The sequence below is a fragment of the Psammomys obesus genome, unplaced genomic scaffold, assembly GCF_907164565.1.
Source record: "Psammomys obesus unplaced genomic scaffold, mPsaObe1.curated_primary_1811, whole genome shotgun sequence".
Taxonomy (NCBI): Eukaryota; Metazoa; Chordata; class Mammalia; order Rodentia; family Muridae; genus Psammomys; species Psammomys obesus.
Genome location: NW_026595981.1, coordinates 5147885 through 5170602, shown reverse-complemented (window position 1 = coordinate 5170602; position 22718 = coordinate 5147885). Strand labels below are relative to the sequence as shown.

Genomic DNA, 22718 nt, shown 5'->3' with positions numbered 1-22718 from the left:
CCAGCTTGAGTAATGCCATTCTCATGGGAAGAAGAGACAGACTAACCAAGTACCATCACGCATTAGGTTTTCACATGTCAGGGAAAGCAAGGCAAGCCCATACCTATGGAGAAGGCTCACAGCGTGGTGGAGGAAACCACAGTCTATTTTCCAGGCCACCTCTGTCCATCTTTCCAGACATTTCCCACAGCTCTTGAAATTTATTTCTTAAATCTCCCTGATTCAGTCTCACATATTACACTGCTAAAAGTTCTCAGGAACAGGCTCTTCAAGTTTTCTTTCTTCTTAAGAAGGGGGTAGGGTGGCTCTGATTGTTGGGTTGCAGGTATCATAAAATCAGAGTATACCTGAAAACAAATGAGAGCTCCTTCTGACCTCTCACTTTGATATAACTCCTCGTGATGGTATTTTAACATCTGATATACCAGAGAGACAACAGTGTGAGGTGAATACTCTGAAAGTAATACCCAAGACCGAGCAGCCTCTTGAAATAGATGACAGACTATCCAGGGAAGCATGTCTTTAAGGGCTAGTAATTCAAAAAGGAAAACAATAAAGCCTATCACCTTTCTTCATGTGCTATCATTTGAGAAATTCTATTAAAAGAGACTAGAGCATGTTTCTTACCTCCGTGCAACGTAATAGAAAATAGGATTCCCAGCTTTGGAGGTGCCAGCTTGGTAGAAGATGCTTAACGTTTTCAAAGCTTTGAACTCTTCTTTTTCATGTACCTGATGCCTAAAACAAAAAAACAGCGTCACTTACAGAAATTACACAGATTGCTGAGTAGGTAAAAATTAAAAAATATGATTAATCGACAGTAACATTAAAGAACAACAAAATAATGACAAAGTAATAGGTTTTCTTAAGGGCAAACTATGATAATGTTTTCCTGAGTCATGAGAGTTCTCTTGGGGCTACTTAACACGAATGGACAGGGAGAGGAGCCTCAGGACTACTTTTTAATCATGGTATGTTTTCCCAGATAAAAGGTTTTTTACTTTGTTTGTTTTTGTTTTTTTTTCTTTCCTTGCAAGTACACTTCACCAATCTTCTTTTGTTTAGGGATTTTACAGAGATGAGAAGGGCCTTCCTTCCCCTGTGTTTTCTTCTTTCATTTTTATAAGTGTATCTTCACAAACAGCCATGAACATCCTTTGTCTGATGATTCAGCGTTTTAGTCCATCCTCGATCTCAATACTTTTTTCACATTAAATTACCATATGTATTGAAACAGATTTCTGAAAGAGTACGACTTAATTTTTATATATTCTGCTAAAACTCAATGTGTTTTTTTTAATCTGATGTTTTAAGTGATTTACAAATCCTGGGATATGAATAGCTAATGGATATTAATATCCATTAGCTCTACCAATATACTACCTTTTCCTATTCTCACTAAATGTGGCTTCTGTAAATATATATTGAGTTGAATTTTCTCATTCTATCTTCCTTCTCCCTCTCCTCTCCAAAACAGGGTCTTACTATATAACTTAACTTTTGTAAATTAACTTCAGAATGTCAAATGAGAGTGTTTTTTTTTTCTGTCTTTGGCATGTCCTATGACTAAAACAACCAACTCAGAGTCACAATGTAGCATTTGTGAAGTATACAGAAATACATAGCAAACATGAAACCTAAGTCTTACAGTGAGAATCTTTAAGTTGACAGATTTAGAGTCCTCTAAATGAGATGCAAAACCAATGTCCAGAGAAATGTTTGTTGTAGCAATATTTAAGTGTACTATATTGTCTGGGCCTTAATCTAAAAGTAGTAAAAACTATTAACTCTTTGAAGGATTTAAAAATGTATTAGTAGAGTAGTAAGAATTCAAGATTTAAAACCAAAAGAAACATGAATCAGGTGTATAGTTATATCTGTTTAATGTATTCTCCATAACTATAATATAAAAGTAATGTTATCTATGTGTTCTTGAAAGTATTAAATTAAAAACATGTCAAAGAGAACCTGCAATATGTTTCAAACAGGTAAAAGTAACAATCTTCACTTGATCCCTGGGACCCACAGGGTGGGAAGAGAGAATCCGCTCCTGTAGGTTGTTCTCTGACTTCATATACTAGCTGTGGGCAAGGAAGGACACACCAGCATGCACACACAAAATAAGCAAATATAAAAAAAGAAACAAAAAATTATCAAAGCTAGATAACAAGCTATCATTTCGTAAGACACCATACTTTTTATAAGAAAATCAGTATATAAAAGCAAAACAAAATATGACATGCTCCTCCTGACGGGGGGAGCAGCCTTACCAGGCCACAGAGGAAGACCATAGAGCCAGTCCTGATGAGACATGATAGGGTCAGAGTCAGAGGGAAGGGGAGGAGGACCTCCCCTCTCAGTGGACTTAGAGAGGGACATGGGAGGAGATGAGGGAGGGAGGGTGGGGTTCAGAGGGAACAGGGGAGGGGGCTACAGCTGGGATACAAAGGAAATAAACTGTAATTAATAAAAAAATAATTAATTAAAAATACTTCTGGCATTTAGTAATTGGATTCCATAAACGGATTATCTTTTCCTCATTCAAAACAAATTAAATGAAAAAAGAAATATTACCTAAAAAAATGACATGTTAATGTAATACAAGCACATTTAATAAGTGATCTGGTGGTAAACTTTGTTTCTCAACCCCTCAAAATTCAATAATCCTTTCAAAGTTGTGTTTTACCTGGTCATAAATTCCTCAAACTTTGAACTGGTAAGGTTAAGGCTGGACCAGTGTGTATCTGCCACAGGCTTGTGCTCTGGAGGACCGAGGTATGCAAGAAGTGTGGCCATCTTATCAAAAGGTCGTCTTCCAACAGCTTTATGATCCCTGACAACAACAATGTTTAGGAAATGATACTTCACATTAACTGGGTTTTTTTTTAATTTTTTATTTAACTTTTATTAATTACACTTTATTCATTTTGTATCCCCCCATAAGCTCCTCCCTCCTCCTCTCCCAGTCCCACCTTCCCCCCACCCCTTTCTGCATGCATGCCCCTCCCCAAGTCCACTGATAGCGGAGGTCCTCCTCTCTTTCTTTCTGATCTTAGTCTATCAGTTCTCATCAGAAGTGGCTGCATTGTCAGGGTTTTAGGTTATCTCCATGGATAGTCCTTGGTTGGAGTATGAGTCTCTGGGAAGTTCCCTGTGTTCAAATTTTCTTGTTCTGTTGCTCTCCTTGTGGAGTTCCTGTCCTCTCCAGCTCTTACTATTTCCCACTTCTTACATAAAATTCCATTCATTCTGCCCTTCAGTTGGCCATCAGGCTCAGCATCTGCATAACTGGGTATTTTAACATTGCCTTAGACTGTCACTGCCTGCCTTTTTTTTTTTTTTCCTTTCTTTCTTTCTTTCTTTCTTTCTTTCTTTCTTTCTTTCTTTCTTTTCTCTCTCTCTCTCTCTTCCTTTTCTTTTCTTCCTTTCTTCCCTTTCCTTTCTTTTTCACCCCCATCCACACCTTCCCAGACAGGGTTTCTCTGTGTAGCCTTGGCTGTCCTAGACTCACTCTGTAAACTAGGCTGGCCTTGAACTCACAGAGATCTGTCTGTCTCTGCCTCCCCAAGTGCTGGGATTACAGGCATGCGCCAGCATACCTGGCTTGGTTGCTTTTCTTTCAGCTACTTATTCCTGGCTGATTTGTAAGCAGCATCGAAAGATCTCATGATCTAAGAAGCATGACCATTTCCTACTTGTAAAATTTACTGTTTTAAGTTTAATTATTTTTTAGATACTTGTAACATTCTCATCTACTTTTCCTTATGGTAAAAAGAATGTCTTGAGAAAAGAGATCATGGGCATATGTAATCACAGGTAATTGATTATCTTTTTTTTTTTTTTTTAAACCTTTAGTTGATGTATATTGGTGTTTTACCTGTGTATGTCTCCACATATGAAGACATGTCACATGCATGAATTACAGACAGGTATGAGCTGCCATGTAGGTGCTGGGAATTGAACCCGAGTCCTCTGGAAGAGCAGCCAGTGCTCTTAAACTGCTGAATTATCTCTCCACCCCCAAACTAATTACCTTTTATGCACTTTTTTTTTTTTTTTTTTTTTTTTTGAAGACTGGGTCTTACTATAATTAGCCCAGGCTGGCCTCAAACTCATGATCCTCTTACCTCAGCTTCCCAATGCTGGAATCATACTTGTGTATACTACCATACACAGCTCAAAAATTCATGTTTTTAAAGATTTATTTTATTTTTTATTTATAAATATGTGGGTGGGTGGGTGTGAGACCAGAAGTCCAGAAGTCATTATAAGAGCATTCTGGAGCTAAAATTAAGAGGTGGTTGTGAGCTCTTTGACATGGGTGCTAGGACTCAAACTTGTGTGGTCCAGAAGAACAGTATGCTAGTTTGAGTAAGAATGGCCCCACAGGCTATGTCTGCATACTTACTCAGTCTATGCTCCCTCCCTCTCCCTCACCTCCATCTCAGCAAATAAAATCTTATAAAGAAAGACCTGTTGTCATATCAAAATTACATAATGTTCAAGCTAGTTGGCAAACATGAAACTGTCAAATCACTGTCTATATTTTCATGTTTGAAATATGTATTACTTGGGGCTGGAGAGATGGTTCAGAGGTTAAGAGGTTAAGAGCACTGGCTGTTCTTCCAGAGGTCCTGAGTTCAATTCCCAGCAACCACATGGTGGCTCACAACTATCTATAATGAGCTCTGGTGCCCTCTTTTGGCATGAAGGTGTACATGCAGACAGAACACTGTATACACAATAAAATAAATCAATCTTAAAGAAAAGAAGTATGTATTATTTTAAAGCAGTACATTTTAAAACTTCTGAACACCAAACTTAAACATTTATTCAAATCACAAAAGAGACAAGAATGTTCATCTTTAAAAGTTCCGGGTTACTGCTGGGTGGTGGTGCACACCTTTAATCTCAGCACTAAGTAGGCAGTTGCAGGAGGATCTCTGTGAGTTTGAGGCCAGCCTGGTCTACAGAGAAAGTTCCAGGACAGCCAGGGCTACACAGAGAAACCCTGTCTCCAAGAACAAACAACAACACAAAAAGTTCCTGATTATTTAGTTGTCACGAGGATAAAGTACTTCCCTTTTCCTATTTTAGTGGCACAAATCAGTTATGTTATGTCCATGACTATTTCAGTCTGTTAATAATTCATAAAGGATTAAGAAGTCTTCTTTTAAACTCCCATCTCCTAATTGTTTAGTCTTAGTGTCATGGTCTGCCTTTCTCATAAATGAGAAAATAATTTTTTTTTAAATTGGTACCTAATGGAACTTCTCAGATACAAATTGGAGCCCTCTATGATTCTATATAAACTCAAAAGGAAAGAACTCTCAGAAAAAAACAAAACAAAAAACAAAAAAAAAAAAACAAGTAATTTATGTCACAAGACATTTTGACTAAAAAGCTAATAAAATAATTTCCAAATAATTTCAGTTACATTCTCCTTCTCTCTCTTTTGCATTTCCTCTCTGAGACAGGGTCTCACTAGATAGCCGTGGCAGGCCTAGAACTCTCTATGTAGGCCAGGCTGGCCTCAAGTTCACAGAGAGCCACGTCCCTTCCAAGTGCTGGGATTGAAGTGCACCATACCACGCCTGGCTGATTGGGTACTCTCTACATGCAGCTTTATTTGCATTCACTTAATAGCATCATAAGTGGGACAGCTGGTATTGTTGATCATTTAACATGAGTCAGTTTTTGCCATGTGCATGTAAGTCTCCATTTCTCTTTCCAAATAAAAATTGTTCGTAAAAAAAAAAAAAAAGCTGCAAAGTAAAAAACCCTATTCAGGATCAATAATTTTATTAATTCACTTTAAACTAAGTATTTCATTTCCCCAAGACTGGGAAAACATACCTGTTGCTGGAAAGATACTGGCCAATTTTCTCCTGATTGTTCCAAAGCAGCCGATGTAAAGCAAGCACATTGCCATCACTGATGAAGGAAAGGCTATGATTTACTGTGTCACTCGTGGGACAATCTGATGCTATATCAAGGAAAAACCTGCAAAAATGCAAAGCCATTAGAATTTTAACACCAGGTATACTCATATATGCATTAAATTTATACAGAGTCTAGTAATATAGTAACTGATTGCAAAAGTGGAGAGCCTATGCCCACAGTATACACAAGAAGCACATGGAGAAAACTGGCTTTCCACTTCTGACACTTTGTTTCCACTTCAGCATCAGAGCAGGCTTCAGAAGCCCAGAGAACAACATAGATGGGGAAATCCGAAAAACAACCTAGTATCTTATAGATAAATAACTAGAAGCCTAGGTAAAGACTTCTCTTAAAGTTATACCACCTGCCTGACAGACCACGATTGCAATTTTGGCTCTCTCTCTCTCTCTCTCTCTCTCTCTTTTTCATGAAAGTTATTTTCTACCTGAAAACAGCAAAGGTCGGGAAGAGCAGCTGCAGATGGTGGGTGTCTACGCCAGAGACATCTGCTAGGTTTCTGAAGGGATGCAGGCTTTGCCCTCTCCCCATTCCCTCTGACTTGCTAAAATCTGTTAGATTACATTCCTAAAGGTCTGTTCCCTTTTTTGGCCACTTCCAGCTCCTGAGGTTGACTATGCAAGTCCAGCAATCAAAGGCCCCTTTGGCCACCTTAACATACCCAATTACAATTAACCAATTTACCTTAACACAGGGTTTCCCCTTTTACCTTTATAAACCTCCATTTTCCTGTGGGCCATGTCTGTCTCCTCTCTATCCAGAGGCAGTCCTTGTCATCCACTGAACAAAGGGGATGACAGGGGAATACCGCTGCCCCTTTCCCTTGTTCCCTTCTCTCTCCTCCTCTGTCTCCAGTCTTTGTCTCCTCTTATCCCCTGCCTCTTACTATTCACTGTCCCTTCTTTACTGGTAAATAAATCTCCTTTGAGCTGAGAACTTGGGCTTCAGTTTCTCCTGCTGCAAAGCAATTTCTGGAGATCAACGTCCGCATGAAGCACTTTCTCAGGAAGCATCTCACCTGTTTTCTTTAGAATAAACTCCAGCAAATACATTTCTCTGAGGTCACAAATAAACCAACAACTCGAGGACTAAAGCGAATGATTAGTTATGGATACACAGTCTTCAAGCCTCAGTGGTGATCTGCCTCTTCATACACAAAAGCTTGTATTTCTGCATTATTTGGTTTACAGAGTACTGTTTTAAATCCAGATATACTTCAAAAAAAAGTTGTGGACTGGGGAGATGGCTCAATGGTTAAGCCATCTCCACATCCTTTGGAAGCTGCACTTCCAAAGGACCCCGGTTCAATTCCCAGCAACCACATGGCAGCTCACAACTGTCTGTGATTCCAGTTCTAAGGGATCTGACACCTTCATACTAATGCACATAAAATTGAATAAATTATTTTTTTTAAAAAGTTATTAACGCTAAAATACTCTATTCTGTATCTGTATCATTTGGTTTTAGTTTTTAATAAAAGAAACTTTCTTGAAGCCATTCTGTAGCAATGCCAAAGTTAGGGAATGCCAAAAGTTCCTATCAGTTTCCAAATAAGAAAACTACTGTAAAATTAAGAGTATACGGATTTTTCACAATGTCTCTTAAAATGAAGTAAGACAAAAATGTGTTCTTAATCTAAAAATGGGGTGGAGGGATCACACACAGGAATTTAATGTAGACACATATTCAAGTGAAATGGAAACATGACAATCCCTGAAGAGTCGGGTTGCTTACCTTCGTGCCAAGTCAAAGTTGCTTTTCACAAAATCATTAAAAGGCCTCATATGCTCTTCTTTTGTGAACAGTACATGATTGGCAATGCTCTGAAGTATCTAAACAAACACAATTATGGGTAATCAGATTATTTGCAATATGAAATCTATACAATAGTCATTAAAATATAAAATTCCCATTAATATTTTCTATTGGCAGTTCAAATTAATTATTCCTTACTGTAAAAATTAATCTAGATTTAATTTTCTCTTTCCAAAAAGAAATATTATTATGTACATGCTACAAATAGAAAGTATATTTTAAGGTATCTATTGCATGTGCATATGAGTAAATATGCATAGATGCACGTTTGCAAGTGTGTGAGTTGCTGCATGTGTGTGGGCATATGGAGGCTAGAGTTTGACACTGAATGTTTCCTTCCATCATTCTCCATCTTCTGTATTAAGACAGCACCTCTCACCTGAACCTGGAGATTTGGATTCGGTTAGTCAAGCTAGCCAGCTGGCTCCAGGGACCCTCTCTGCCTCCGTGTGCTGGGATTACAGAGTTAATGCTATGCCCTGCTCCTGACATTTATCTGGGTGCACAATGACCCATGTTCTCAGTCTCAAATGTTAATAATGGCAATAATAGATTAATAATAATAATAATAATAATAATAATAATAATAATAATGATGATGATGAAACCATACAAGCTGTATTTCTAACTCAAAATTTCCAGAGTAGTTACACAGAAAACCCTCACTGGAAGACAGACATTTATTTGCTAATATATTTTCCCATCATAGGGTCTGTCATGTACATACACAAAGAATTCCTCTGGAATATAAACAAATTAAAACAAAATGCACATAATTGAAAATGATGGAACTTTCAAAACCAAATTGAAGACCAAGTACTTTGAGCATGAAAAACTGAAAAAATTTAGCTGGAAGGGAAATTAAACATTTCAAGAATATCAAAATAATTCACCTTTGACATTAACTTCAAGCCCCTTTCGATTCTAGGTGGCGGTTTTTTATCTAAAATCCCTGCTTCATACGGCGAGACAATGGCAGGATTGATAAATCTGAGGAACATGGCGCTTCCTACTGCACCGATGCTGTTCTGAGGGAAACGCTGGCTAACCACCTAAGAACAAGGAGTTGAGAGTTGAGCAGACAGTTCACACTGAAATAACCAAGTGGAAACAAAAGATTGAAGTTCAAACTGTGCACAGAATCTGAATTACCATATTTTTTTCTTAATTACCATTCTTATGGATGATCTGTTTTAAATTTTTTCCCTTCTCCCAAAACACTAGAAAATAAGTTTTATTCTTAACTGTAATAATGTCTGACTTTTTAAGGGCACAATTAAAAGAGAAGGAAAACTTGCTCATGGAAGAGACCTGAAAAAAGATTTTACTTTATAGTCATTATGAGCAGCAAGAGTAGACTTCCTTGCACACAAAGGTTAGCATATTTTTCTAAGATCTAGAGACATGAAAGCGCAATTGACTTTCCTAAGGCCCTGAGAGCCCTGTTTCTAACAGCACACCTTCTAAACATCCTATTCCTAACAGGAAACAGTTATATTTTGTACACCTGTGAAAACTGCCATTTTCGTGCAGTTTACCGTGTGCATCTTCTATGAGATTTCTACTGAGTGAAAAGCTTACTTACAAGTCATGTTCCTGCCAGCAACTTTTCTCCATAAGCATGCTTCCTAAAACCTACCTATTATTTAAACCACTGGAGAAACAGGAACTCTTGGGGACCTAAAAAAAAAAAAGTCTCCCACCAGAAGACAGAACCCCTATGCCCTATGTACCTCAATTTATTCTTTTGCCAAATAAGTAAAGAAAAAAAAAAAGAAAGAAAAGAAAAAAGAAAAAGCTTCAGGGCTCAGGAAATAGCTGTCCTCCTTGAAAAGTAACACAGCACTGATATTAAAAAACCTTTATTCTCTAAACAAACAAACAAACAAACAAACAAACAAACAAACATTCTGCATAGAATACAAAGAAACAGGCACACCATATTGAAGACATGTCACAGAACAAGCTAGCCATCCACCTCTTCCTAATACCTCCCATTTAAAGCTAATACATGGTTTGAGACCAGCCTGGTCTACAAAGTGAGTCCAGAATAGCCAAAGCTATACAGAGAAACACTGTCTCAAAAAACCATAAACAAACAAAGCTAACTCATGGAAACTGAATTATTCTAAAATATAATTTTTGTATATATTATATACATTTTTCTTTTTAAAGAACACACACAATACTCGAAAAACAATTCTAGTTTGGTGTGACTATGACAGGGGAGCCCTGGCACTTCCACTTCTGAGAACACAAGAATACCCTGCACCTCAAAGGTCCTTGGGTGGGGAAATGAGGAAATGGGGTTTCTGTGAAATGTATCTCATTTTACTTTTTTTTTTTTTTTTAACCAGGTATTATACTTGTCTTTAATTCTGACACAACATCAAATTAACTCTGACCATCTCACTTCACATTCATTTTATGCTTAGCAGGATCTGCATTTATTTATTCAATTGTTTGTTTAAATTAATACATCATTGTTTTTTATGTTCAGGCACTCTGCCTACATGTAAGTAAGTCTGTATAACACTCACAATCTTGATACTCACAGGAGCCAGAAGAAAGAGTCACATCTCCTAGAACCAATATTACAGATGGTTGTGAGCTGACATGTGCTTGCTGGGAACTGAACTGGGTCCTCTGGAAGAGCAGCCAGTGCTCTTAACTACCGAGCCTTCTCTCCAGCCCTAGGGTCTGTATCTTAAATGTGTCCTTACCCCTAACCTATAACCTCAAAATAATTTTCTATCATTTCTGATTTGAAAAATTAGAGAAGATTTCAGAAAATGATTTTTTGGGGGTAGTCATAGAAACTGGCCACAGAGCAAGCTTGGGAACTGTATTTTCCCATTTACTTACACCGTGATATTCAGCAGCTTCTTGGGGCTACAGTTCTTTTGGGTGCTTACAGCATGCACAGAGAACAACCTTAGGAAATCAGGGAAACTGTGGAGTTGACTAAATATAGCTGTCTTTTTTAGCTGAAATGTAATTTTAGATACAGAATTAAGAAAAAAATTCAAGTGTCTTTACTTTTCTAGGATACTATTCAACCTTTTGAGGTACTACGAATCTCAAATCTGATAAAAAGAAAGCAAAGATGAAATTCATCATAAAATTTCAGAATGTACAAAGACAAACTGAGTTCTTTCAGAATATCCAAAAATATCAATAAACTAAATGAAGAAGAAAGAAGGCTAAAACTACCTTTGGAGAGTCATGCTCCCAGTTCACCAAATAATTAAGATTTAATGTTAAGCAGGTTATTTTAAAAATAATATTTTCAGTTTAATCCACTAAAATCCTGAAATAGTTTTAAGAGGCCTAAAATCACGGTTTGCCTTTAAAGAACTAGCTGGGTTATTAAGCTTTTGAGTCAGTGTCTTCATAAATATCAATAATGGCTGCACATAGACAGCCTTTAAAATATGTTTGAAAGTGGTTGTTTAAGAGACTGGGTGTGGTGGTTCATACATATAATACCACCATGAGGAAAACTGAGGCAAAAGTTCTGCCATGAATTCAGGAGAGGCTTGGCTATGAAGTCAAGACCTGTTTCAAAAAGATAGCTACTTGCTGTTTTTCTCTAGAAAAAAGATCTTATGAAGTACAACTCATATTGAAACCAGGTTTATATTTGAAAATACTTAGCTTCTGAACTTAAAAGTCTGAATTAATTACCTTCTAAGGAAGAATATTATGAAATTAATAATAAACTACTATAACTTTAGAACATTTCCACATCACTAAAAATAATCTCAAAACTGCATGTTTCAGAAAAAGTTTCATTTGTCATAAATATGAATCTCTTTGATGGTGATATCTCTATTTTTGGACCTAAACCTAACAAAAATTAAAGCTAATACGGATACTGTATAAAAAGTTTCAATAGTCAATTTATAAAAGGACCACTTTTCTTTCATCAGTATTTTAACACCAATGTATTTTTACCCAACACCATATATCAAGTTTTTTTGTTTGTTTGTTTGGCCGGTTTGGTTTTTGGCTTTTTGAAACAAGGTTTCTCTATGTAGCCCTGGCTGTCCTGGAACTCACTCTGTAAACTACGCTGGCTTCGAACTCAGAGATCCGCCTGCCTCTGCCTCCTGAGTGCTGGAATTAGAAGTATGTGCCACTACACCTGGCATGTTATTCTTTATTTCTTAGTCTATAAAAATCTAATTTAGATCTAAATTATATTCTACATGTAAGGTCAATGCTGGGTAAGTCTACATGCTGAAACCAGTATCAGCTAATACCCTCTCCACTTCCCTTGGTAATGCTGAGCTACAAAAGTCAGATAATAAATTACACATCAGCAGAGAACCATTAGCTGTACACGATGATGAAATCCTACAAAGTCTGAGTTGGGCAGGTAACTTCCCCAGTATCTAAGTATATACTATGTTGAGTATAACAAACTAAATCAGCTGTAATGTGCAGGCATAGCTAAACACCAGAAACCAAAAACCTCCCTTTATATTTCACTTATTACAAAGAAGGTCAGGCTGCTCTTAAAAGGAAAAAAAAAAAATAAGTACTGTTAAACAATTTAAAAAATGACATTCTAAGTTTTCAATGGTTATAGCTTGTCTTCTGTTCTGAAGTAGTGCCAATTAGACTCCTCATTTTCTTAAGGACTACCACCTGTGCTGAGAAATACATTCCAAAAATTTAGCATATATATACTTCATTACATATATAAAATAACTTCTAGAATAAAGTTCCAAAAATATTTTATATAAAACTATAATAAATAATGTTAGGAAATCTATAAAACATGCTCTAAAGAAACACAGAAAGCCTGACTTTAATTATGTTATGCTCTACAAAGATATTAGTAAAATTAAGAATGTTAGAAACAGCAAATTAATTTCCACAGTTGTGATATATAATGTTAAATCCACAAATGCTGCAAATTAGAATGCTGAAGCATTAGAGGAAAATGTTTTAAGCAGGAGAGACATTCAATCCAATCCCTTTTTTCATAGATGATCAATTTTACTTAAATACTCAAAAAGAAAATTCTAAACGGATGTAATAAAAGTATGAGTCTCTAAAGTTTAATTTAGTGTCAAATTTTAAATACAATCATACATGTAAAGCTAAAGTAAGAAATGAAAGATGAAACCAGACAAACATGATTTTAAATTATTCCTTCTTAATAAAACTCCCTCCAACTTGTGAACATTTTCTTTTCATCATTCTCTAAAATCAGTTAGACCATGTGAACAAAGACAGGTCTAAACTGGACGAGGGTAAGTCACACCTGCAGATGATAATCATTTTTTTTTTTAAAAAAACGCAAGTTATACTGTGAGCAAATGACATTCACAGGAAGAAAATAATAACTTTCTTCCTTTTACAAGAAAGCAAGGTCAGAAGTAGGCAATAAATTCATGTTTGCATAATGATATGCTTCTGTATAAACGTGACCTCACTGCGTTTTCTTTTCACTAAAGTAACTTAATGTGTATTTTCCTCTGAGGTAAAAGCATTAAAATGTCTGTGATCTAAGCACAAATGTCTAAATCAGGGGTGGCTGAGACCATCAAGATAAAACTAAAAGGAGTAAAAATTAAAATTTAGCAATTTTAGATTAGATTGAGAAAGTGAGCCTTGGTTTTGGTAGTTCTAGTATGTGCATCCTGAGTTTGATGTCTAGCCCCAGCAGGAAAAGAACGATACATTCCTATCCACAACTTATTTATTAAGAAATGCTTTTGTTTCTAGGAAAAGAAACCACTCGCATGATCTGCAAACAAGAAGCAAGAATGAAGACAGTCAGCATCCTCTAAAGCCTTGAAATTAAGTTTCTTTCCCATTCATTTACAATTTAAAAAATAACAGTAAAATTAGATCAAGGGTATTCAATGTAATAAACGCACACAGAATGCCTTTGGGATAAATCAAACCAAAGGAACACAGAGAGTGTTTCAATGTAACTTAATTCCAGGGTTAATTGAAATGAGAGCTATTTTGTGCCAGAATTAGTAGAATGATTTTACAGTGAAGGTCAAATAGCTGAAGTGAAGATGTTCTTAACAAATAGCAAAGATTTTGGGTTTGCTTCAAAAGAAACAGCTAATAAAAAGTTCTCCAAACTTACTGATTTTTTGTTTTCCTTTTTTTCTTTTACTGTAGCTTTATTCAGTAGGGAGTGGCAAGTTGCCTACAGAACAGAGATGAGCACAAACAAGTCACAGCACCGACTACATACAGCAACAAAAACAATGTTGGCTTGTACATAAAATTACACGGTAAATGTAACACAAATGGAACCAACAAAAAAAGTAGAAGTCAACTGAATTTTGAGGGATGAAGTTTAATCCTGGATTTTAATTTTTATTACATTTTTAAGCCAAGCACAAAATAAACAGCAAGAAATATTGAGACCCAATCATATCTACTATTTCTGGCTATAAGTCACGGAAAAGTTGTCCTCAAGCGAATATGAGGAATATTTACACTTGAGTCAATATTCCTAGCTTTTGATACATTTTACATAAAATATTTGTTATAAAGTAGGCCACACACTTAAAATATTGTGTCTACGTAATTTTTCTGATATATAAAATACTTCTCTGTGTATCCTTCAATTGACTTAAGAGTTATTTCTCCAATACCTAGCAGTTAATTAAGATGTTATTAAATGGCTAGATATGCAAAAAACAAACTTTAGAGACTCTGAATCTAAAATCCATCTTTTAAAGAATTATTATTATAATCTCACATTCTGCAATGTTTGCAGAGTGCTTCCTGAAACGGTGCGAGTCAGTCTACTAAAAGCTGCTGAATTTGGGAAAAGAATGTTAGCATCAACTAGGAAACAAAGTTAATTAATACCAAAGGTAAGAAACTGCAGAGACTATTACAGAATCAAACTTAAATATGATTAAAAATTTCACTTATGATACATGATGACTATAATCTGATGATTATCAGACTGCCCTGCCCCATCCAAAAAACAAACAAAAAAAAAAATTCATGCAAACTCACACAAAGATGTGTTTCATCACTTAGAACTACAGAAGATTTCTTCAAAATTAAGACTTCTGATTGGATTATACCAATTATTATATTTTTCTTATTTTAAGACTTAAAAGACAGTTACGATGACAAATACCTGTAATCCTAGCCTTTGGGAGGTGAAAGCAAGAGAATCAAGAGTTTCAAGCCCAACTTGAACTACAAAAGACTTTCTCAAAACAATAAAACTTATACAAACTTTTTGATCTAGATACACAGCATCTTATTCTAGCAATTCCAAGGCAGCGAAAACCATAACCACAAATTACTTGAGCATAAAGTTGGTTTTAAGTCCATCCATCTATCCACCCACCATTCATCATCTATCCATCATCTATCCATCCATTCAGATATATCCATCTATCATCTATCCCTCTGTTCATTACCCATTCATCTATCATCCAACCACCCACCAATCCATCTATTCATCCATCCATCCATCATCTATCCATCCAAGATTTATCCATCCATCATCCATTCATCATCCATCTATCTATCTATCTATCTATCTATCTATCTATCTATCTATCTATCCATCACACATTCATTCATCATTCATCCATCCATCCATCATCCACTTACCATCCATCAACCATCACCAGCTATCCATCCATCCTTCATCCATCTATCCATCCATCATTCACCCATCCATCCATCACCCATTTATCCATCCATCCATCAATCATCATCACCCACCCATTCATCATCCACTTATCATCCATTCATCCAGTAGCTCCTGTATACCTAAATACCAGCACTATCTTAGGCCTAGGAGGCAGAGGTAAAAGCTCATCTCAGCAAGCTTTACTTCAGGTTTTAAGACTGTTTACAAAACTACACCATGTAAATATGCAGTGTTTTCCCCCCTCTTCACGGTATGTGATTACCATTTGGAGCTTTAACATATGTGTATAAACTCATTTGGAGAAGAAGCTTTACTGGAAAAGATGATGTTTACTTAAAATCACAGTAGCTGAATCCCTGTTTGCTTACCAGAATTGAATACTCACTCTAGGGATTATTTTTTCTTTGTTCCAAATTTATCAGAAAAAAAAATATTACGTGAGAAAAATAGTTTAATTGTAAATCTGCCACACATTTACAAAGAACTACTATTCTTATGAGGCATTAACCATCTTGTTTTGTTTTTTTCTAGACAGGGTTTCTCTGTGTAACAGCCCTGGCTGTCCTGGACAAGCTAGCCTTGAACTCATAGAGATATGCCTGCCTCTGCCTCCTCGGGTGCTGGGATTAAAGGTGTATGCCACCATGTCTGGTCATTAACCATCTTTTCTAAATAAAGAAGGCAAATACATAGAGCTGCTAACAAGAAACAAAAAGGCTTAAAAACCCAAATCTGAACTCAGGTAAAAAGTCTAAGTGAGTAAACTGCTAGCAATACACTCACTTAGCTCTGAGAGCGTCCCCAGCAGATCCCCAAAGCAGGAGCTCTCTTTACTGAGAAGAGAAAGACGGGTTCCTATGCTTCACAGCAGAGCATGGAGGTACAAAGGTACCACTATGTCACTGCCAAAGTTACAAGGGCAAGTAAAAGCCCAAAGAGAAAAAAACAAATAAAAAGACGCTAACAAAACAGAAAACAAGTTAGTAAGGAGACTCAATGAAAAAAACTCATCAGTCTGAAGCGTTTTTATTTCTTTCTCTTTAGTCACTGTAAAATTTGTTTATTAAAAACAAAATCTTAGTTATAACCTAAACTTTGCTCCACGGTAGTCTGCAGTAAGTTTACCCACTTAAAAATGTGTAACATAACATACGCATCGCGTCTTCCATGACGCTTTAATGCGGTAACTCAGGAATAAAGGCGATGCAGGTGTGAAGGCTGTGAGGCGTGCTCTACGCAGCACAGCACAGCACAAGTGGCAGTGATCCACCAATCAGCACTGCCCTGTCTCCACCGTTTCCCTTCACACCTAATGAGGAAGGCTGGCAGGAATGCTGCTTATTTATTCCTTCATGAAATATTTCCTAGAAGCTTATTAAGTGTCCGATTCTTTTTACATTACTAGCATCATGCTCTCAAACTGCTGTGTCCAAGTTTGCTGATGATACAGACACTTTTCATTATGCAGACAGGCACACGAAGAGCTTCTATTAAAGTCCAATAGGACAGACCATGTGATTGGTACATTTCTCATTCACTTTCAACCAACTGAGACAAGGCCACTGCCATTTTAGAAGCCCATTTTCTTTCTGCAAACTAAGAAGCCGATTCAGACTTTTAGATGTGTGCTGTTTCTTGTCAGGCTCATTTTACAAACAGAAAACAACTGAATTAAATTTAAAGAAAAGCCTAAAAATAAAGTTACGGGAAAACAGCAATGCACAACACTTTATACTATAACTAACCCATTCTCTAGCCTCACATTTAACTAGCTGAATAGACTATGTGGAACTTCCATGAACTTCCTGGAGCTTTTTGAAAGCTTTTTGAAAGGCAGTGAACTCAGAACACATCCAGAAAACTGAATGCTACTGCATTTTATTATATTTCTATGCATGCAAAGTTTTCTTTTTATAGACACAGCAGATACATCTTTCAAAATAGCAATGGGGAAAATTTCACACAGCGGCTTCACATAGCTTCTTAAAATGGTGATTTCACTGATGATGTTAATGTCTCTAAGCAACTGAAGCTGCACGCCAAAAAAAAAAAAAAAAAAAAAAAAAAGTTGGGATGACACTGCAAAATCAGATAAATGTGTGGGATTTTGGTAAATGTTAAAAATTTTTCCCTATTTGCACCCTTATTCCAAACCCCAGGCCCTATGTTATTTTTTTCCTCTTTGAAAAGTTAATAAACATTTATAGGCCACCCCTTGGAATAAATTATTTCTAAAACTGAATATGCAATTTAAAAACAGAAGCTACAGAAGAACACAGGCCTTACTCTTTCATTACGGAGGGAATCACTGTGGACATCTGAACTCAGGAGCACCATTTGCCATAACAGTGTTAGCAAATCTGTTAGCGATTGGATTACGGTAGACTGTATGTTACAAGCAGCATCATATTAAATACACAGGACAATTGAGGCTGCCCTGAGAGGAAAGGCCACAAATCAATCATCTCTTAGAGCAGAAACCAAAATTACAGAACAAGTCACTTATAATGTAAAAAGCAATGAAGTTGCCTCAAGTGTGAAAGTTCTTGTAAGTAATTTAGGCAGAAGATAAGCAAAAATGCATAATATACCTCATTTTCAGTACATTCAGTGAAATTTTAAGCTGCTTTCAACACAAGGAAGATTAATTTATTTTCCTTAAAGTTCTTTATATGTCTCTGAAGAGAATATGAATGTTTCTTTCAAAGCCAATCTAACAATAGCTCTTTAAAATTTTATTTTTAAGATTTATTTTATCTTATGTATGTAAGCGTTCTGCCTGGTTGCATATATATGCACCATATGCATGCCTGGTGCCTGAGGAGGTCAGAAGAGCACTCAATTCCCTGCAACCAGAGTTATGAGATAGTTGTGAATCACCATGTGGGTGCCAGAAACCAAACCTGGGTCCTCAGCAAGAGCAGCCAGTACTCTTAACCAACGAGCTGTTTCTCTATTCCACATTAAATTATGTGTCCAGATGATGGTCAGCAGCTGACTCTACACAGCTGTAGAGGAATTTTAATTTAGAACATGGCTGCTCTGGCAAGAGATCACGTCCAGGGACCTTCTAGGTCTGTGTGATGTGGCTGGAATACAAACACACCTTTAATCCAGGAGACAGAGGCAAGCAGATCCTAGTTCAAGACCAGCCAGGTATAGAGAAAGTTTCAGGTAAAGAAAAGCTTAGGTCCATGCCTTTAATCCTAATCCATGAAAGTAAAGTTAGTTTGTAGAAGTTTGAAAGTGATGTTAAATTGAGTGGCAGAAGTACAGATGAATCAGAGAAAGATTTGACAGAATAGGATATGTACAACTCTCACATGAAGAGAGGGGAAAGGGAAGCTACTAAAGAGGGAATGCAGAGAGAGAGAGAGAGAGAGAGAGATAAAGAGGTGAGGCAGTTTTACTGGGAGAGTTTTACAGAGAGTGGTTGAATGAGATAACAAGCAAGACACAGGTGAAGATAGAACAAGCTAGAAAATGAGAAGAAGCCAGAAGATTAGAAAAGATTGCTGGAGTTAGTTTGAGGCCAAGTAGAATAATTCAGAGGCTAAGAGAAAAGCAAGAGTGAATAAGGTTGCTGAGAGAGGAGTTTGAACCAGAATAGCTGAGTTGAACCAGCCAGCAATGAGCTCAGAAAGAACTAGAAAGGGTGAGCTTATTAAGCAGTAAGTCTCAGAGGCTGAAAACATTCTAGACCTAGGTTAGATTATATGGAGTCTACGAGCTTCTCCGAGACAACAACTAAAGGAGGAAAACACAAGTTACTTTGTACACAGCATTCCTTTTAGTTTGCTTTGGATTGAGAGTGGCAATCGCAAACCTTCAGCACACCTGATATAAGCAATGGCAGACACTTCGCAGCTGAGATGGAAATTCTGAGGAGGAACTGATGATGGCATGGAAGAACTTCTCTGTCATTTGAAGGAGGTTCCTCTGGTTTTCATCAAGGCTCTCAGAAGGTTCTAACCTGTAACAAAGAAAAGGTAAAACCAGAACATGACTGTTGAAACAAAACATTCCTCACAAGACTTTTGATCCTGATTGAAATAAACAACAATTTGTTTTTTAAAAAGCAGCAATTCTAACACCAGTGTGGTGGCTCACACTAATTCCAGCATTCACAAGGAGAGACAAATGACTGCCACGAACGTGGAGCCAGCCTGAACTACACAGTGATGCTGAGGTCAGCACAGGCTACAAACTGAGACTCTGTCTTAAAAAAAAAAGAAACCCAAAATGGAAATTCCAATACTCAGAAAATGAAGCCAGGAGGTCCAAACGCTCAAGGTTATTCTTAGTTTTGTAGTGAGTTTGAGGCTAGCTCCAGCTACAGGACCCAGTCAAAAACAAACAAACAATAACATAACAAAAACAATTTTGAGAAAACCAGAAACTAAACATAAAATTAGGCCTAGATATTATATATTTGAGAATTTTTTTGTTGGTACAGAAATACTAATGCTTTGCACCATTTTGTTTGTTTGTTGTATGTGCATGTATCTTTAGTTCAGAGGACAATTTGTAGGAATCAGGTTCCTCTTTCCACCATGTTTGACTTTCAGCTTCAACTCTGGTCATCAAGTCTAATAGTAGGTACCCTTATCTGCTGAGCGATTATCTCCACAGTCCTATGTCTGTGCTCATGTTCATTTTTGTTGTTTTGTTTTAGAGACAGGATTTTACTGTATAGCCCTGGCTGGCCTAGAACTCAAATAGCAGACCAGGGTAGTTTTAAACTCACCGAGTTCATCTGCCTAAGTGCTGGGACTAAAGGTATGCGCTACCACACTGGATAACACATACATATGAACAGTGATGGTTTTTAAAATCTCCGCTAATAATGATAAAATGTAATTTTCATCTTTCCCTCTACATCAGGTGTCTGAGATTACCCATGTTCTTGCAGAAAGATTGGATGTATTCACCTTGAGCATAAAAATATTCTGTATTATATACCGTGATTTATGTGCTCTGCTAATGAATATTTAAAATTTGCTCATGCCTGTAATGCCTTCTAGTGAAGGAGAGGCAAAAGGATCAAGAGTACAAGGCCAGTTTCAACTACAAGGGAGTGTGCAACTAGCCTGGACTACATGAAGACTGTATAAAATTACTTTTATGTTCACTTTTACAGACAGCAGTTCAGTGAGCACACCAGTGCAGACGCAAGAGCTCCACTGGTGTGGTTAATGCTAGCATTTCTTGGAAGAAAAACATGTTAATTTAGCTTTCTATAATGTCTCTACAACACTGCATAAAATTCTTATTCCGTCAAACTCTCACACTGGGTGTACAGGTTAAATAACAATTATGCAAAATGTTTGGGTAAGAGTTTCAGACTTTTTCTGATTTTGGATTAGCTGCATAAACTTTACCAGTTAAACAATCCCAAAGCTAAGTGTTCCAAAAATCTGAAACTTTCTGAGTGCCAACACTATGTTTAAAAAATTTTAGTTTTTGGAATCTTTCTGACTTCTGGATGCTCAGCTCATCTAATCAGTCAGAACCAGCACTGCAGTTTTTAAGGTTGTTAGAGAGACCCAAAAGTGGTTAAAATGCTGATAAGCCAGTGACTGAGTCCTCCAGTCCCAAATGTGACATCTATAACACAACCCCTCATTCTAAGGCTCAGGGAACATCAAAGAAGAAGGGAACCAAGTATAATCTTTTCAACAAGACAGGATATCTTTCCCATGAACTCTCAGGCTGTCTGCTCAGGACCTGCAAGGACCACACCAGTAGACAGGCCTATTTAGATGGATGAAAATTTTAAGAAGGCCTCACCCCTAAAAGAAGAGCTATAGACAACCAATGGCTGCTGAGAGAGGGAGAACCAGATTTTTTTTAAAAGTATTGTTCTTGAATTTTACTTCAAAAGATGAGATCTCAATCCTAAATGGTCAGCCCTAAACACATTCAAATAATGGCAACATTAATTGAACTCAGTAGGTTGTATGTATATAAACACACACACACACACACACACACACACACACACACACACACAGACACACACACACCAAAATAATTCTAGAAGGCATTCTAAATTCAAGAGTAAGTAGTTGAGGGAACACACAGAGTTGGATAGGGGAGTGGAAATGATGTAAATACAGTGTACTCATTTACAAAATGCTCAAATAAGTAAAAAACTAATACAGGAGAATATTCCATATCAAACTCACTACTTAAGGACTAGCCTTAAGTAGTTTGAAGGCACCATCAAACTTCTAAAGGAAGGACGCAACCTACATTCCTACCCAGCAATTTTTTTTTCACATGGGTTCTGGGCTCAAATTCAGGTCCCCACTTCTTCAGAGAAAATCCTTACAGACTGAGTAATCTCCCTACCCCTCCTTTCCCTCTAATGTCTTAAAACAGGAGTTTAAGAGTATCTTTCTTCCCTTCTGAGGTATATTTAATGCTGTATGTTTCTAAGTTCCTCTTTGACCATCTCTATTCTTTTTGGAAGGTGTGTTTTCACTTCCTTTCCATCTGGAATTTTCCACTAGTACATCTTCAGCTCATGGACCCTTTTCTCCTAGTAGGGCTCTCAGCATAATAATCATAGTTTAAATATTCAATATAAAATTCCAAAATCTCCACCACAACCAACTGCAGTTCTGACACATGCTTTGTGTCTCTTCAGACCAAAACCTGTCCTCTCTCAGTGTGCCTTGTAGATGTTCTGTTGAGCATGGACTGAGATACACGGAACTGAGGTGGACAGGCCTTTCGTGTAAGGCTTTAGTGTCTGTTTGGGAGTTAGTTATACTGAATGTCTGCTGAAGCTGTGGGTGTCCATTTCCTCTGGCGTCCTTGTTTTCCAGTTTCCCTGGAAACTTCTGAACAAAGGTTCTGTACTGTAGCTATAATTCACTGTTGCTATACTGGAGCCAAGTGGCTATGATACAAGTAATTGCGAGAGCATTGTTGAATGAACCGATTCTATCTCCACTCTATGCTGGGCCAAAGTCCCTGAACTACAACCTTTAGAAGGATTTAGCCTTTTCCAAATCCTTCTCCACATGTGAGACAGAAAGGCTGTGGGTGAGGCATAGGGGTAGAGTAGCTGTGGACCCATCATCTGGGTGAGATAAGGCTGGGAAGAGTGGCTTTCTCTCAAAGCACACGGTGGTAAGGGGTAACAGGATCCAATGAGCATATTTTCAAAGGATTCCATGTCTTTTTCTCCTTCCCAAAGCACAAAGGAACTTCTTCCTCACCACCTTCTTCTTCTTCTTCTTCTTCTTCTTCTTCTTCTTCTTCTTCTTCTTCT

At 37.0% G+C, this 22718-nt stretch overlaps 1 protein-coding gene across 6 annotated transcripts in view; it reads right to left on the bottom strand.

The window, feature by feature from the left end:
• Positions 1–22718, bottom strand: part of Nf1 (neurofibromin 1) — a 236566-nt gene that overhangs the window by 97671 nt on the left and 116177 nt on the right. For 5 of the 6 annotated variants that reach the window (XM_055620212.1, XM_055620216.1, XM_055620213.1 and 2 more), the window contains 7 exons: positions 19274–19409; positions 13892–13954; positions 8670–8828; positions 7696–7793; positions 5857–6003; positions 2687–2833; positions 628–738 (listed from right to left, as the gene is read on the bottom strand). In XM_055620212.1, coding sequence (XP_055476187.1) covers positions 628–738; positions 2687–2833; positions 5857–6003; positions 7696–7793; positions 8670–8828; positions 13892–13954; positions 19274–19409 — 861 coding nt within the window. The remainder of the gene's footprint in view (positions 1–627; positions 739–2686; positions 2834–5856; positions 6004–7695; positions 7794–8669; positions 8829–13891; positions 13955–19273; positions 19410–22718) is intronic. The other variant, XM_055620214.1, reaches the window with a different exon arrangement.